Source organism: Nycticebus coucang, chromosome 22, assembly GCF_027406575.1.
Source record: "Nycticebus coucang isolate mNycCou1 chromosome 22, mNycCou1.pri, whole genome shotgun sequence".
Classification (NCBI taxonomy): Eukaryota; Metazoa; Chordata; class Mammalia; order Primates; family Lorisidae; genus Nycticebus; species Nycticebus coucang.
In genome coordinates this window covers 33113915-33129724 of record NC_069801.1, presented here as the reverse complement: position 1 = coordinate 33129724, position 15810 = coordinate 33113915, and the positions used below count along the sequence as shown (strand labels likewise).

At 54.1% G+C, this 15810-nt stretch overlaps 2 protein-coding genes across 15 annotated transcripts in view; one reads left to right on the top strand and one right to left on the bottom strand.

The window, feature by feature from the left end:
* The window catches only part of PABPC4 (poly(A) binding protein cytoplasmic 4), a 45739-nt gene extending 36691 nt beyond the window's left edge, over positions 1-9048 (top strand). For 9 of the 14 annotated variants that reach the window (XR_008376851.1, XM_053575633.1, XM_053575631.1 and 6 more), the window contains one exon: positions 724-1021. Coding sequence is in view for 11 of the 14 variants with exons in the window: in XM_053575633.1 (XP_053431608.1) it covers positions 724-810 (87 nt within the window). In the remaining 3 variants the exon portion in view is untranslated. Of the gene's footprint in view, positions 1-723; positions 1022-9021 lie in introns of those variants that run through there. The other 5 variants (XR_008376850.1, XM_053575625.1, XR_008376849.1 and 2 more) reach the window with 3 other exon arrangements.
* The window catches only part of LOC128574778 (bone morphogenetic protein 8B), a 38730-nt gene continuing 24075 nt past the window's right edge, over positions 1156-15810 (bottom strand). Inside the window, exons 4-7 of the mRNA XM_053575643.1 lie at positions 9923-10117; positions 9083-9162; positions 7303-7413; positions 1156-4244 (exon numbers count right to left, since the gene is read on the bottom strand). Coding sequence (XP_053431618.1) covers positions 4095-4244; positions 7303-7413; positions 9083-9162; positions 9923-10117 — 536 coding nt within the window. The 3' untranslated portion in view covers positions 1156-4094. The remainder of the gene's footprint in view (positions 4245-7302; positions 7414-9082; positions 9163-9922; positions 10118-15810) is intronic.

The following is a 15810-nucleotide window of genomic DNA, read 5'->3' as shown; positions in this document are numbered from 1 at the left end:
CTGTGCCACTCAATCACCAAAAACCTCTCCCCGGGCTGCCCCCTGTTCCCATGTCTCCTCCTGGTGGCTTTGTCTGGACGAGTTCTGACTTTGAGCATCTGCTAGGCTAGACTGATTATCTCCACCTGTGGTGTCTGGCAGGGAGAAGACAGGCTTGCTACCCTGGCCCCAAGGAGCCCACACCAGCTACACCTCTGCTGCTAAGGGCTCACCTGGGTTCTGTATTCATGTGGGGCTTCTGTCCAGTCATCAGCTGGGCCTGCTCCCTGGGCTGGACTCCACTGCCTGCAGTGCTCCACCAGGGACTCTTTAACACTCCCTCTTACTGGTCATGGCCTTTAGGATGGGCAGCAGTGAGGCCAGCTCCTCAAGGCTACTATGATGCCCAAGAGGGAAGAGGAAGTGTGTGAAGGGCTGGCTCCAGGGGTGACATACAGGAATGGGGAGCAGGCCCGAGGCCCTAAAAGGGAGGACTAGTCAAACAACCCAGTTAGAAAAGAGGGCTAGTTGTGGGGAAGGTAGGAGGTCTTTGTGGCTGTGTTTTCCTGGTTGCGCTGAGAAGGTGGGTCCATGGGACTAGCCAAAGGCCAGTGGAAGGGGAGCCATCATGTGGCCTTCCTAGAAGTTATCCTGCTGGGTCGACCTGTGACCGTTGTACACTGGGATCACCTGAGGCTTGGAGGTGAGGTGCCTGTCCTGTCTCAGCCACTCAATTTCCTTCAGCAGGGTCCTCCCCTCTTCTCGTGCCAGATGCTGCATAGAGGAAGACAAAGTTCTGGTGAGGGATCCTGGCTGGTGGCCAGCCTATGAGCATGTGACCTGACTACCCTGCTGCTCGCTTCTCCAGTCACGGGAGCCCCACGCTGCCCTCTGAGGAAGCCATTGTGAGACCTGCTATGTGAGGGAGACAATTGAGGCAGAACTCAAGGGACAGAACACAACTAAAGATTATGTTTCAAAAAAACATTTAATAATAGTCAAAATATGTCATAAATTGAATAAATCAGATAACCCAGCAGTGCATACAGTGTGACCCTAACTTTATGAAATATCCGTATACCACATATAAAAAATATGTGTGCGCGCCAAGGAAAAAGACAGGAAGGAATTAGCACAGGTGAGCTCTGTGGTATGGAGAGTGGCTGTTTGCATTCCATTTTTTATCAAAATTTTCACCAGCGCATGTTCTATTTTCTAAAGTGAGGAGAAAATTTAAAAATATGGGGCACTAATGCTTGCTCAAGGCTTTCTAGTAAGAAGAGAAACATGGGATAGAAAGTTTCCCATCAGCTTGAGGAGAGAGCACAGGGCTGGGGGAGTCTTCCGCCTGCCACTGCCTCAGGGAGACTCCAGCGCCCTGGTCCCTGTGGGCCCAGACTCCTTCCTCAAGCAGGTGAGGGTGCAGGCCACACCTCATCCCCAGAGTTGACTGTGTTTAGATATTTTAGGAAAGCACAGCTTTGAGGTAAATACAGCAGCCCCTCCAGGGCACATTCCAGGAGGAGGGGGGCATTCAGGGCAGGCCCACGTATGCAAGTCTGTTAAAATGAGTCTGGTCATAGGTACTGTTTATCACGTGTGTCTGCATGGTGCCAAGAGCCCTGTGACACGTCTGGCCCTCTGGCGCTCGAGGCCTCACAGAGGCAGATAGCCCCTTCTCCAGAGGAAGGAGCAGGTAAAGGGTGTGTAATGTCAGCTCTGCTTGACCCTCACACTTGCCCGCTCCTGCTCACAGCCTCTTCAGTGGAATTGTGGGGATTTACGTTACCCACTTTCTAGAGCTCACCTGGTATCAAGCCCAGCCCTGGGTTGCAGTTGTGAAAACAACACTGAATGGGCCCTTCCTTTGTGTCCTCTCCATCAGTGCTGGCTTCTTGCTGCCAGTGGGCTGAGTGGGCCACCCTTACTTAACACTTGTAATGTGCAACCTTGAACGTATCCTGGGCCAGGCAGCCAGACCAGCAAGATGGTCGGCGACAGCACTGACCCTCCTCAGCTTGTGTCCATAATAACCTCCCTTCTCAGAGGACCTTTCAATTTGATGTCATTTGGTGTTGCCTGGATGGCCAGCCATCGGGAAGGCTGTGACCATGCTCTCCACTTGGCACCATGACAAGGAAGTTGCATCAGGCCACCCACGTGCCTGCTCTGTGTGCCCGGCAGGCAAGCAGGCAGGCTGCATCTTCAGAACATTCATTTCACAGTGGCCAGCTTATATACTGGGCAGTGAAGAGACTAAAGATTGACATTTGTCAAATAGTGTCCAAACCTCGACTGCCCCTGACAGTGGGAGGAGAGGAGGAGATAGCTGTTAAATTGGGTTCTGAAACAGCAAGTGAACTCTCCAGCAGGGCTCTCAGGCCTGGAGACAGGGTCAGGGTGGCATAGATTCTCTGGCTGGCAGGGCCTTTGGAATGAAGAAAGCCCTATGTGCTCATGACACAGATGGGAAGCTGAGATGTGACTAAGAATGGGAACTTGTTCTGACACCAAGCCAATGGCTCTCCAGAAAACTGGTCTCCTGACATTGAGGCCAGTGTCTTCTCCACTCCCTGCCAACCTGTGCTTGAAATCCTAGGCTAATGGGGAGCTTACCACCTTCCAGATAGCTGAGGCCCACCCTAGTGTACAGGGAAGGGTGTCTTCCTCTGCACTGGTCCAGGCTGGTGGGCCGCTGTCCAGCCTCCAGCCCTGCCCTCCTTCAGGCCCCTCTTCCATGTGCAATGTGTGAACTCCAGTGAGGTGCATCCTTGGGCACACAGGAGGCTCCTTGCGAGGCCGTGCCTGTGTGGTGCAGGCCCAGGGTCTGCTTTTAATGGCACAGTTCAGGCAGCCAGACTCTGTTCCGGCAGGTAAATTACAGGTCTAGCAAGTCAGAAATCAAATAAACACCCCAGGTCCCAGCAGCTGTTCCAGGGAGAACAGCGGTTTCCCGAAATAGCAGGGGCTGAGACAAACCTCCCCACCCAGCTCAGTCTAATGACCCCCTGTCACTCCCGGGGACAGGGACTTTTTCTTTGACTCACAGGCCCAAGACATAGGACAGGGTGTCTTGATGATGCAGACTTTGGTGACTAGCCTGTTCTGAACTCCAGACACAAGTAAAGGCTGCCCAGTCACATGCTTTGGGTGGCATGGATGGCTCCTCAGTGGGCAGGAAGGGGAAACTCAGTTCATGCCAATTGACAGCTGGTGGTGGCTGTAGCTCCATGCTGAAGTCCTGAGGCCCTGGCCAGGTTCAGTGGGGAAGGTACACAAGTAGATTATAGATACTGGCTGTGGTTAAGGGGGTAAGCTGTGGTAGCATCTCTGCCAGCCTGGACCACACACTGGAGCCACTGTCCTTGTTTCTGCTGTGAGTTTAACTTTATGTCACTGATGACCCTGATGTGAGTCAGCGCTGTGAGGGAAGATGAAGGAACTTGAAGCTCCCTAGGTTCATTGGCGCTTTGTGGGTCACACCTCTTCCCCAGGCAGGAGAAGGGGCAGGCACAGGGCCGGAAAGACACCTGTCATAACATGTACCCACAAGCTTCAACCTGAGGTCATGGAGCCCATCCAGCTTGTTCTTGTATAATACGCTAACTGTGCCCATAAGCCAAGTTACAGGAATCCAGTGACACATGGTACCTGGGACGTGTGCATGTCTAATTATGCCCCAGAAGTATGCCTGTGCTGCAGGCACCTGGGAAGGGAAGAGCCCTTCTGCCCATATCCAAACCCTGTGGTCAGAGGTGCAAGGCCCAACTCGGCCAACCTCAGACCATCCAGAGGCCAGAGTCTGGGCCTGCAACCACCACAGGTCCTAACATAGGACGTCCGTGTTGACCCCAGTCAGTGCAGCCAGCACAGCACACTGCCCAGCTCCAAGACCGCTGGGCGCATTATGCCACCAAAGGATTGGGTGGGGAGACAGCTGGTCCGGGATGGAAGGACCTTGAAAGGACCAGAAACCTGGCAGGAAGTAGGCAGGGGAAATGACAGGCTCCCTGCCAGCCCAGCCTGGGCTCTGGCGGGGTCTGAGGGCGTCCTGACCCTGGAGCGGCACCTGACCGGGATAGGAAGGGGCGGCCAGCAGGGCTGGGTGGGCGGGCTCAGTGGCAGCCGCAGGCCTTGACCACCATGTTGCGGTGCTTCCGCAGGATGACGTTGTTGCTGCTGTCATAGTAGAGCACCGAGGTGGCGCTCAGCTTGGTGGGCGCACAGCACGCCTTGGGGACTGCATCCGGCTTCATCATGTGCACCTGGGCGGGGAGGGGCACAGGCAGGGACATGAGCCCCACAGCCTCCAGGTCCCCCCAGCTCGGCCTGCTCCCTGCCCTGCACCATATCTAGCACATCTGGGAGCTGCGCAAGGGTAAGAGCAGGCCCTCCGTGCTCAGGGAGCAGGAACACGGGGCCACCTGTGCCCAGGGAAGGACATGTGGCAGGGGTGTTGGGCAGGTCTATAGGTAGCTAATGAGGGCCCAGGCTCAGATTTCCTTCTGAGGACAGCAGAAGAACCCACAGCCTCTCGGCCAATAGCAATGTCATCAGGTTTGTGTCTACCAGATCCATGGCTGCTGCAGGCACTATGGCCCTGGGAGAGCCCAGAGGGACCCGCTTTCTTCTCTGGGCCCTCAGGTCACCAGCCCGGGCTCCTCCCCTTGATCCCCCTCCTGGGATACCTGGGGCTCCTCTTTCTCCCAGGCCTTGACCACCCTCCCCAGGTTTCTCCTTCCCCCCCCAGAGGACTCTGTGAGTCCTCAGCTCCTAAAGACCCTACACACACATCTCTAACCTCCCAGCATCAGCTTGGATCCCTGCTCTGAACCCCACTGGTGCCTCTAACTGCCCACTGACATCTCCGCTTGGGGTCAACAGCCTTAAGCAAAACTGCTGGTGTCCTGCACCCCGACAGCAGCTCTGCCCCCCTGCCAAACCCTCCATCCTTGTCCTGGATCCCCTCACCCAGCAGTGCTCTGGAGGCCCCTTGATCCCTCTCCCTGCTCCCTGGAGCAGCCCCACCTGGTCTGAGATGCCATTACCCCATCAGGTGACCACAGCAGCCCTCGCTGGTCCCCTGCCTCTATGACCCACCCTCTCACAGCAGCCAGGCCCTGCTGCCCCCCCCCCCCCAGGTCTTATTCCAAGTCAGCTTCCCAGGGGACTTGGAATAAGACCCACCCTCCTTTCCAGGGATGTCCCAGGCCCAGGGAGAGTGAACCTGCCCATCCCCAGTATCACCACCCTCCATCCCCCTTAGCTTGCTGTACCAGTCCTGCCTCCTGCTGGCCCTGACCCCCTCCCCCAACAAGCTCGCTTCTGCCTCACAGCCTCACACTTGCTTCTTCTGCCTGAAAAACTCTTCCTCTAACACGGCTCCTCCATGTGCAGAGAGGCCCACCCTGGCACTCACCACCACAGAGGGCCCATCTTCTCTTGGTCACAGGACATGTGGCTGCAGTGGTTGGTGGTTTGCTGAGCTGTTCGCCCACAGCCTACCCCACAGGACATGCCCATAGTCTTTGCTGCCTGGCAGGTAGGGGAGCACCCATTTTTGTTGAGGAGCTGGGCTGAGGCAGTGGCAAGAGTGTGGGGCAGAGGGGACAGGGTTCTGGGAGGCATGATCACCTCTCCAAGAACCTCCCTCACCTGGGCCTGAGAGCAACAGAGCAAAGGGCAGGCTGGGCTGGGCCACCCCACTGGTCCTATCACCCCCTGATTGTCCAGGTGTCCAGCAAGTGCCATGTGCCCCTGACAGAGGAAGTGTCATCACATCCTCACAGCCACTTTTGTCAATTGCTTTATTCTCACCAGAGGCATCACCTTTGAACAACATCTTACTAGAAAAACCTGAGGCTGAGCGGTGCCTGTGGCTCAGTCGGTAAGGCGCCGGCCCTATATACCGAGAGTGGCGGGTTCAAACCCAGCCCGGGCCAAACTGCAACCAAAAAATAGCCGGGCGTTGTGGCGGGCGCCTGTAGTCCCAGCTATTCGGGAGGCTGAGGCAAGAGAATCGCTTAAGCCCAGGAGTGGAGGTTGCTGTGAGCTGTGTGAGGCCACAGCACTCTACCAAGGGCTATAAAGTGAGACTCTGTCTCTACAAAAAAAAAAAAAGAAAGAAAACCTGAGGCTGAAGGATTCTAGCAACTAGGATTCTAGGTAAAAAGTTCTGGAAGGGAGTCGACCCCAGAATCGACACTCGACCGCAGAATCGACACTCGGCAACACCTGCCAGAAACTCCTCACCCTTTAAAGTCACCCCCGACACTGAGGCATCAAAAGCCACACAGTCTGGAGAGGACTCAAATGACTGAGAAAGGAACTAAGAAAATGCCACAGGGTCGATGCCAGAGCCCAGACTCCCGGCCTGCAGCACGGCAGGGGTGGGAAAGGCTCCTTGCGTCCCTCATGCCGAGCGTGTGTGTCGTGGTCACCCTGTAACTGGCCCCACGAACAAACACCAAAGGACAGCCCTGTACGTGTCCCCCTGGAGCTTTCTTAGACGCTTTGGACTCCCAGGTTGGGCGGGCTCAACAACCAGCACATGTGATCTCGCTGCTTCCCTTTACCTTCTGCGTTGTCTCCCGGAAACAGCAGACTCTGAGAGGGTGACAGTGCGGACACTCCGTCCATCACCAACCTGTGACTCCTGACGCAGCCCTCCTGCACTCCTGGCTTTCAACACAGCTGCCCACTACATGTAGCCACCTCCCTGAACCCTTGTAAAAACCTCACCCTCGGTTAGTTGGGGAGACAGATTGGAGACCTTCCTTTTGTCTCCCAGGTGACGTCATCTGTAATAAATGATCAGTCTTCCTTGGCAATCCCGTTGCCTTGGTAACTGGCTTTCTGTGCAGTGAACAGGCCCTGGACCAGAACCCCCTTGTGGGTTCCATAACAAGACACGCACTGCACACAGGCACACGTGTGCGACGAGATCACACAGGTCCCCGTGCTAGCATGCCTGTTTCCTCTTGTGTGCTGTGCCTCTGACCCTGAGGAGCAGATTTGTCAGTCTGGGCGTCCACGCACAGGGACATAAGTGACCCCCATGAGCAGGTGCAGTGTGTGGGATTTGCATGTGTACTTGAGCACTCTGTGTAAGAGCACGGTGTGCCTGTGTTCAGGGGTGCGTCTACACGTACAAGCGTGGCCACACGAGGGACCCGGTCTGTGCATTTAACTACATTACTGACTCCACGCAGAGAAGGGTCCCTGAGACCAGAGCAGGTGCCCTCATGGTCCTCCGGCCTGGACCATCCCCTCTCCTCAGGGTCTCCCCACCTGGGGCCTGGGCATGGTCGGTGAGGTACTGACCAGGGACTGCAGGATGGCGTGGTTGGTGGCGTTCATGCAGGAGTCCAGCGGGAAGGAGCACTCCCCCTCACAGTAGTAGGCGGAGTAGCCTTGAGGGGCGATGACCCAGTCCTGGGGGTGTGGGAGAAGGTGAGCCCCTTAGTCCTGTCAGAGGACTTGTCACAGGAGGACCCAGGGCTGCCCCTCACCCTCTCTGACCCTGGGGGCCTTTCTACCCACCCTCAGCCCCGGCAGGGCAACACGCCCCAGGGGCCAGAGTCCACCCAGGGACCCTCAGCAGACAGGGCTGGGCACAAGCTCTGTCCCTTCACATCCACGCAGACTCTGCATCCTCCCAGGCTGCCCTCCCTCCTAGGCCCCCAGGGCTGCAGTAGCAGCAACGCAGGGTGGCCCTGCCAACCCGTCTCAGGTCCCTGTAGCAGCGCTGACAGCTCAGCTGTCTTTGTTTTCATGGTTTTTACAAAAGCAAAAAACAAAACAACAAAACCTTTCTTCACTATGAGTAACGTATTTTCACTTTAGAAAACACAATAGAAAACAAAAAATGAAAATTGGAGCCAGGCTCAGTGGCTCACATCTATAATTCCAGAGCTTTGAGAGGCCAAGGCGGGAGCATCATCTCAGACCAGGCATTCATGACCAGCCTGAGCAACATAGCAAGGGCCAATCTCTACAGAAAATGAAATTAAACAAAGATTAGAAGGGCATGGTGGGGCCTGACCAGCTATTGGGGGGAATGAGGATCCCCTGAGCCTGGGAGTTTCAGGTTGCTGTAATGTCATAGACGGCACTCCAGCGCAAGCAAAAGAGTGACACCTTATCTTTTTTTCTTGTTTTTCTAATTTTTTTTAGAGACAGAGTTTCATTTTGTCGCCCTCAGTAGAATGCCGTGGTGTCACAGCTCACAGCAACCTCTAGCTCCTGGGCTTAGGCAATTCTCTTGCCTCAGCCTCCCGAGTAGCTGGGACCACAGGCGCCCACCACAACGCCTGGCTATTTTTTGTTGCAGTTTGGCAGAGGCTGGGTTTGAACCCACCACCCTTGGTATATGGGGCCAGCACCCTACTCACTGAGCTACAGGCGTTGCCCAACACCTTGTCTTTAAAAAAAAAAAAAAAAAGAACTCTAGATAAGAGCAGGGAGGGGCTAGGTGTGGTGACTCATGTTGTGACCCCAGAATTTTGGGAGGCTGAGATCAGAAATTCAAGACCAGGCTGGGCAACATAGTAAGACCCCCATCTCTGTAAACAATAAAAATTAGCCAGGCATGATGGCGTGCATCTTTAGTCCCAGCTACTTGGGAGGCTGAAGTGGGATGATTGAACCCAGGAGTTCGAAGCTGCAGTGGAGTATGATCACGTCACTGCACGCCAGTCTGGGTGACTGAGAAGATGCTGGCTTAAAAAAAGGGTGGGGCCAGGCACAGTGGCTCACGCCTGTAATCCTAGCACTCTGGGAGGCCGAGGCAGGTGGATTGCCTGAGCTCAAAGGTTCGAGAGCAGCCTGAGCTGTCTCTAAAAAATAGCCAGGTGTTGTGGCAGGTCCTGTAGTCCCAGCTACTCAGGAAGCAGAGGCAAGAGAATCACTTAAACCAAGAGTTTGAGGTTACTCTGAGCTATGACCCCACAGAACTCTACCAAGAGTGACAAAGTGAGACTCTGTCTCAAAAAAAAAAAAATGAAAATGGAAGTCACCCATAATTCCATGTCCTCCCTGCAGATCCTCGTATGATCTACAGATGGAGATTTTCATATAAGGAAGAAGAAGCGTGAGAAATTACCAGCCAGCCGAGGTCCTGGAAGCTGACATAGAGCTCGTGCCGACGGCAAACCTGCCGGCCGCTGGCGCCGTGGATGTCATCTGCAGGGACACATGGTCGCAGGTCTTTTCTGGGTCACTGCTCTGTACAGCTATCCTGAGGTACTAGGGTGGGGGCACCCTGCTGGGCATGGTTGTTGAGTAAACAAATGACAGGAGACCACTTGGCTACCCCTGGCTTCCTACCCCTGGGCTCTGCTTGTCCCATGACCCAGCTCAAGAGCCCTCCAGGCTTCCCATGGCTAGAGCAGCCCTGTGCTCCACTGGCCTCCCCTGCCTTTCAGCCTTGGGCCTCCTGAGGCTCTGATAAGGGCCCAGCAGGACCCTCAGCCACCCTGTGCCTCCTCCTCCTTTACTCGGAGACTCCTGCTGACTCCTGCCACCCCCATTACACACATTCAAATGGCTCACCTCAGCCTGACTCCCTGTGAAGGAACACACGTGGCCGGGTCAGGCCTATCCCTGATTCTGAGGGGCAAAGCTGGGGTGGGGGGATGACTTTCACCCGAATAGCTAAGGATCCTGCCGGGTGCCTGGGCTCCTCCTGAGGCTGCCCAGGGAAGGGACTGGGACAGCCATGAGGGCAGGGATGGGGACTTCCAGGGGTGGGGACAGCCAGGGCAGAGGCTCCGAGGCCTGGAGAGAGTGGAGTGGCCAGTCATCACAGTGCATCAGAGCAAAGACAGTGTCAGGGACTGTTTCTGGAGAGTGACCAGTGTTTAGCCCCACGGGTTCTGTGCCGCCACCTGGTCCCTGCCCTGCCTCTCTCAGCCCAAAGCTGCAGGGCTGCCCCAGGCCTCACCAAAGATCCCCGGGAGTCTGTTGGGGTGCGGCAGCTCGTTGGTTCTTTTCGGCTGCCTCCTCTTCAGTGGCCTCACTGCCCGAGGGGCACGGACCGGACTCACACTGGCCCTGAAGAAAATGACCACAAAAGGCTGTCTGGAGCGTGGTGCCCGTTGCCCCAGCAGACCAGCCAGGTCAGGATCCATGCTGTGCCCTGAGACAGAGAGGAGAGAGGGGATCACTCATGGGCAGGGGCTCTGCACGTGCACACAGAGGGATCACTCCCTCCTGCAGTCCAGGGGCAGGGAGGCTGAGGGCCCAAGGGGACCTGCTGAGCCTCAGCTTCCTCATCTGAAGCCCACGTTTCAGTCCAGTCCTGGCCCCCTAGTGGCAGATCAGGAGGAGGTGGTGGGTGAGGGGCCTCAGTGAGCCACAGGCATTGTCACTAGTGATAATCGTGACACAGATGTTTGCAACCCATTTTACAAGTTGCAGAGACTGAAGTGACACTGGTCACTTTATAGTAATGCTACAGAAGACATTTCAGGGGCCCATTTCAGGGGCCTTCTGTGCTGACCCAGAACCCCTGCAAGTGACTCCCAGAACAGGGCTCCCACCTCAGTCCGAGAACTCTGAGGCATGTCCCCTCTCCTGCCTGCACTGTCTGGGGTCTCAGTGTGTGATCTCTGAGTGGGACAGCTCAGGGCAGCACATGCCAGGTCAGCAAACGCTCACTCTGCTGGGCACAGCTCGAGTCAGGGCCTTGACTGGCTCCCTGATGCCACAGAGGAGACACCAGGTTTTCCAGGGCAGAGATCCTGCACCCCAGTCACAGAGCCCAAGGCTCGACACACAGCAAGCGAATTCCAGAGCCCTAGTTCCTATTCACAAGGCTGGACTTACAGTCAAGAAAAAGATGAGAGGGTCTTGGTGCCCATAGCATAGTGGTTACGGTGCCAGTCACATACACCTAGGCTGGCAGGTTCGAGCCCGGCCGGGGACTGATAAACAACGAGAACTGCTACAACAACAAAAAAAATAGCCAGGTGTTCCCAGCTACTTGGGAAGCTGAGGGAAGAGAATCGCTTAAGCCCAAGATTTAGAGATTGCTGTGAGCTGTGATGCCATGCACTCTATCATGGGCAACACAGTGAGACTCTGTTTAAAAAAAAAAAAAAGACGAGAGGGCCGGGCATGGTTGCTCATGCCTATAATCCCAGCATTCTGGGAGGGCAGGCCAAGTGGATCACTTGAGCTCAGAACTTCAAGAACAGCCTGAGGAAGAGCTAGACCCTGTTTCTAAAAACAGCTGGGCATTGTGGTGATGCCTATAGTCCCAACTCCTTGGGAGGCTGAGGCAAGAGAATCGCTTGAGCCCAGGAGTATGAGGCTGCTGTGAGCTATGACGCCATGAAACTCTACCGAGGGTGACAAAGTGAGACTCTGTCTCAACAACAACAACAAACAAACAAACAAAAAAAAAAATGGGAGAAAAGTCTGCAAGCAGGGCCCTGCCCTGGGCTTCAGCACCAGACCAAGCAAAGCCTATAAAAGAGGGAATTTACCCACAGCCGCTATAAGACTGAGAAAGCTGTTAAAACATGATCCTTAACCCCAGAGATGCAAAGCTTCCGCAGAACCCTCGATGCCTCTTGCATGTGTGATGTCTTTAATTGTAAAGCAATGAAATAACACAGTAAAGAAACCTTTGAGAAAAAATATTCTTTTTTTTTTAGTTATTACTGAATTTTTCAAAAGCTATTACTTGACTAAAACAATACACGAAAAAATGAAGAACACAAGTAAACATGACAAATATTATTTTCTAATAGATAACTGAGTGGTCCAGCCTTGAAATTAAAGTGTACTTTTAAAGAAATTATGCCTAGGGAAATGCAACAATTAATTCTGTCAGCTGGAGACTCAAATTGGTTTGAGTCATCACTGTTATTAGGAATATAAAATATGAAGATGTCGTTGATGGCTAATCACTGCAATAGACAGCATAGGTATTGCTCTTCTGCCGTCAGAGTAAAATCGATCCATTTACTCAAATGCAGTTTTTTGTATATATTTTTTTATTTTTTTTTATTTTTTTTTATTTTATTTTATTTTTTTTTGTAGAGACAGAGTCTCACTTTATGGCCCTTGGTAGAGTGCCGTGGCCTCACACAGCTCACAGCAACCTCCAACTCCTGGGCTTAAGCGATTCTCTTGCCTCAGCCTCCCGAGTAGCTGGGACTACAGGCGCCCGCCACAGCACCCAGCTATTTTTTGGTTGCAGTTCAGCCGAGGCCGGGTTTGAACTCACCACCCTTGGTATATGGGGCCGGCGCCTTACCGACTGAGCCACAGGCGCCGCCCTTGTATATATTTTTTTAAAGTACAAGTTCAGTAATCCTCATGAAACCATAAGATCTCAGGACATCTTGGAAATCAGGATTTTTCTTCATGGAATTTATATCCAGTTAAAAGGAACCAGTCAAGTTGTTCCCTTGGTTTTGCGATGAAACAAGCAAATCAATCTTTTCAATGTTCTGGTTAGTATAGAGGATGCCAGTGGAGAATTCTCTGACATCTGCTGAGAAAGAAGTGTTGTCACAGGTGGCTGGCCTTCGTTCTGCGGTTGGCCTGGCACTTACGGCCATCAACTGATCTGGCAGTGTAGTTGGTCCAAAGGTTAAAAGCTGACTACAGTTATTTTGAATGCCAAATAAGAACATTCCTGAAGTCTGCTGAGATGAGCCAGAAGAATTCTGCAGTTGATTCACGGTGCTTCCCGCAGTGTTGTGAAACAAGGTAGCCTGTGGTTGAGGTGAAGATGTGGCTCCTTGGATTCCAGGCTGTTGTTCCCCAGGGCTGCGGAGCAGCTCTCCACTTGCACAGCCTTGCATGGGTGACTGAGGTAGAAAATGGTAGGGCTGGAGGAGGTGGTAAAGGAGCTGCAAGCACCGCCCATGGAGGAAGGGGAGGGAGCTGAAGAAGCATCTATGAAGCGGAGAACTACAGGTCATTTTTAATGCAGGCACTCCCTGCTTCAGAGGCAAGTCCAGCAGCAACACGGCTGGAGGAGGCGCGCCTGCCTCACCGCCACTTGTCTGACTCGTCGATGCTACAGATGTTTCTCTAGATGGAGGTGACTGTAACTCCTTTGGGAGATTAGACAGATTCTTCCAATAGTCCAGCTCTATGAAAATTCTCCGATGGGTGTAACTTCAGAGAATCTCGTGAGTACCGGGACTTGGGCGACTCTAGGTCTAGGTCCGCGCTGAGCAGTGAGATGAAGTCCGAGGGCGTCGCAGCTGGACCCGCGCGGCCCGAGGGCAGCGGAAGCGCGAGCGGCGCCTCCTCTCCGGGGCCGCAGGCGGCTGCCGCTGCCTCCTCCTCCAGGGCAGTGACTTCCACCGGGCCAAGGACCGAACAAACGACGGCGGGGTGGTGGGGAAACTCGGCGAGGAGTGATTGCCGGCGGCCCGGAGAGGGCTTCAGGGCGGGGAAGGGACGGGGGCGCCAACGGGTCCTGTTCGAGCTGCTCCTCAGCGAAAACTGACGGTCGCCGCCGCCGCCGCCAGGAATCCGAGGAAAAATATTCGTAAACCCACGTCTCGACTCCGATATATTAATTTTCATTTTTCTGCGCTATATTCATTATGTGGATTTTTTTTTGTCTCAATTTGTCCCCCTGGGTAGAGTGCTGTGACATCACAGCTCACAGCAACTTCAAACTCTTGGGCTCAAGTGATTCTCTTGCCTCAGCCTCCCAAGTAGCTGGGACTACAGGCGCCCGCCAAACCGCCCGGCGGCTATTTTTAGAGACAGGGTCTCACTTTGGCCCGGGCTGGTCTCAAACCTGCTTTAGCTGGGGCAATCCATCTGCCTCTGCCTCCCAGAGTGCAGGGATTATAGGCATGAGCCACTGAGCCTGGCCAATTATGTGGTTTTAAAACAGTTGGCAGCTCAGGAAAGAAGTTTGTATTTTCTTCAGCTTTTTGTTTTTCGGAGACAGGGTCTGGCTATGCTGCCAAGGTTGGGCTTGAACTCCTGGCCTCAAACGATCCTCTCACCTCAGCCTCCTGAATTGCTGGGATTCCAGGAATGAGCCACCACACCCAGATTTTCAACTGTTTAATATAAACATTTTTCTGTTGTCAAAATGTCTCCACAATAAATATTTCCAGTGTATAAAGTCCCTTTGAGCAGATATACCATAATTTCCCTAGATAATGGCTTATCATGAGACACGTAGGTTATTTCCTGGCTTTCATTATAAAGATGAGGACACACCTCTTTATTTTGCGTGTGTGACATCCTTATACTGAATTACAGAAGCAGCATCAGTAGCTCGCTTTCATGTCTCCTTAAACATAATGCTAAGGGCTTCGTTTACACAAGAGCGCATTTCACTTCCATGTTGCAGGTACTGATGCACACATGTACGTACGCACACACACGTGCACATGTGAACCCACAGACACCTACGTTTATAGGTACGTTACACACACAGATTTACTTTCTCCTAACATGGGTCTCCATTATACATGGAAGGTCAAGGGCACTGCCTACCCCACCCTCAGTCCCTCTCAAAGGTCAGCCCTTAGGCAGCTGTGCTTCAGACCAGGTGTCCACTGAACACTTGATCGACTAACCACCAGTCCAGACACCAACCTTTGACCCATGACATCACCTGCCACCAACAACTGCTCTGAACCCCAGAGAGGCTCCTGCTCAGGATGTGGCCCAGAGCGGCAGAGACAGGGGGGTTGTTAGATGCAGGCACCACCCCTGAGGGGAGGTGCGGGGAGAAGCCACCTGGCAGAGTTGGGTCCTGGTCAGTCAGGGTTACAGGGAAGCAGCAGGGGCTTAGGAGCAGAGGGACAAGTGGGAGAGGTCACTGGAGAGAGACAGAGGTCAGTTGCTGGGCCCTGGAGGGGTGCTCCACAGACTGGCTGCCCCATGGGGACAGCCTTGGACCCAGTACAGCCCTCCAGAGCTGTGCGCTGCCTCTCTGTCCTGTGAGCCCTGAGGAGTCCTGGCTGCAGGGGGAGGGGGGGATGAAGCCAACAGTCCTCCAGGCTTTGTTCACATTTGCCTTCCTTATGTGCAACTATGTTCGAAAGTCTGAATTTATGGGGTCTTCTGGGCACAGAACAAGATGACATATTAGGTCAATTACCCAGAAACCCTCAAAGAAATCCTCTGAGCTACCCTGAGGTGGGTGCTGGAGACCCCTTTGTAGTTCTCACAGGCCAGGTGAGCCTGACTGAGGACCTTGCCAGCAGCTAGTCCCAGGCTACCGTTTTACAGAAGGGGCAACAAAGGCCTCAGAGAGCAGCAATGGCTCAAGGTCCCAGAGCAAAGCAGGATAGAGCCAGGACACTCATACCCTTCCTCAGCCAGCTGCAGAGGCCTGGCTGAGGGCACATGGAGGGGGGACTGGCCCCTGATCTTTGTTCAGAGCTTGCACATGGCAGGTCAGGGGAAGGCCCCCAGCCCCTCCTTCCAGAGCCCAGAGCTCCCCTTCAAATTGGCTCTGCTTTGTGCCCACCATCCTTGGAGAAGGCCCCCAGGCTCTAGTTGGCTGTGGGAAAACCCAGGCAGTGCAGAGCTGGGAAGTCCCTTCCTGGGTGGGACCGTCTCTCCTGTATGCTCCTGGATACCTCTGCCTTTTCCACACTCCTGCTAAACAACTCCTGACACCCAGGGCAAATCAGCTGCAACCTCCCCAGAAACCCCCAAAGGGGCCCCACTGTCCACTCAATGACATTTTATCCCACCCAGCCCCTGCCATGGTCCCTGGCCACTTCCCCACAGGCCCAGGCCGTCCCCTCAGTGAGTGCCATCTCTCCTTGCGCGTCTCAGCTGCCCAGGATCTGGCCCTTCCGTCAGGATGAGGCTGTAATAGCAACT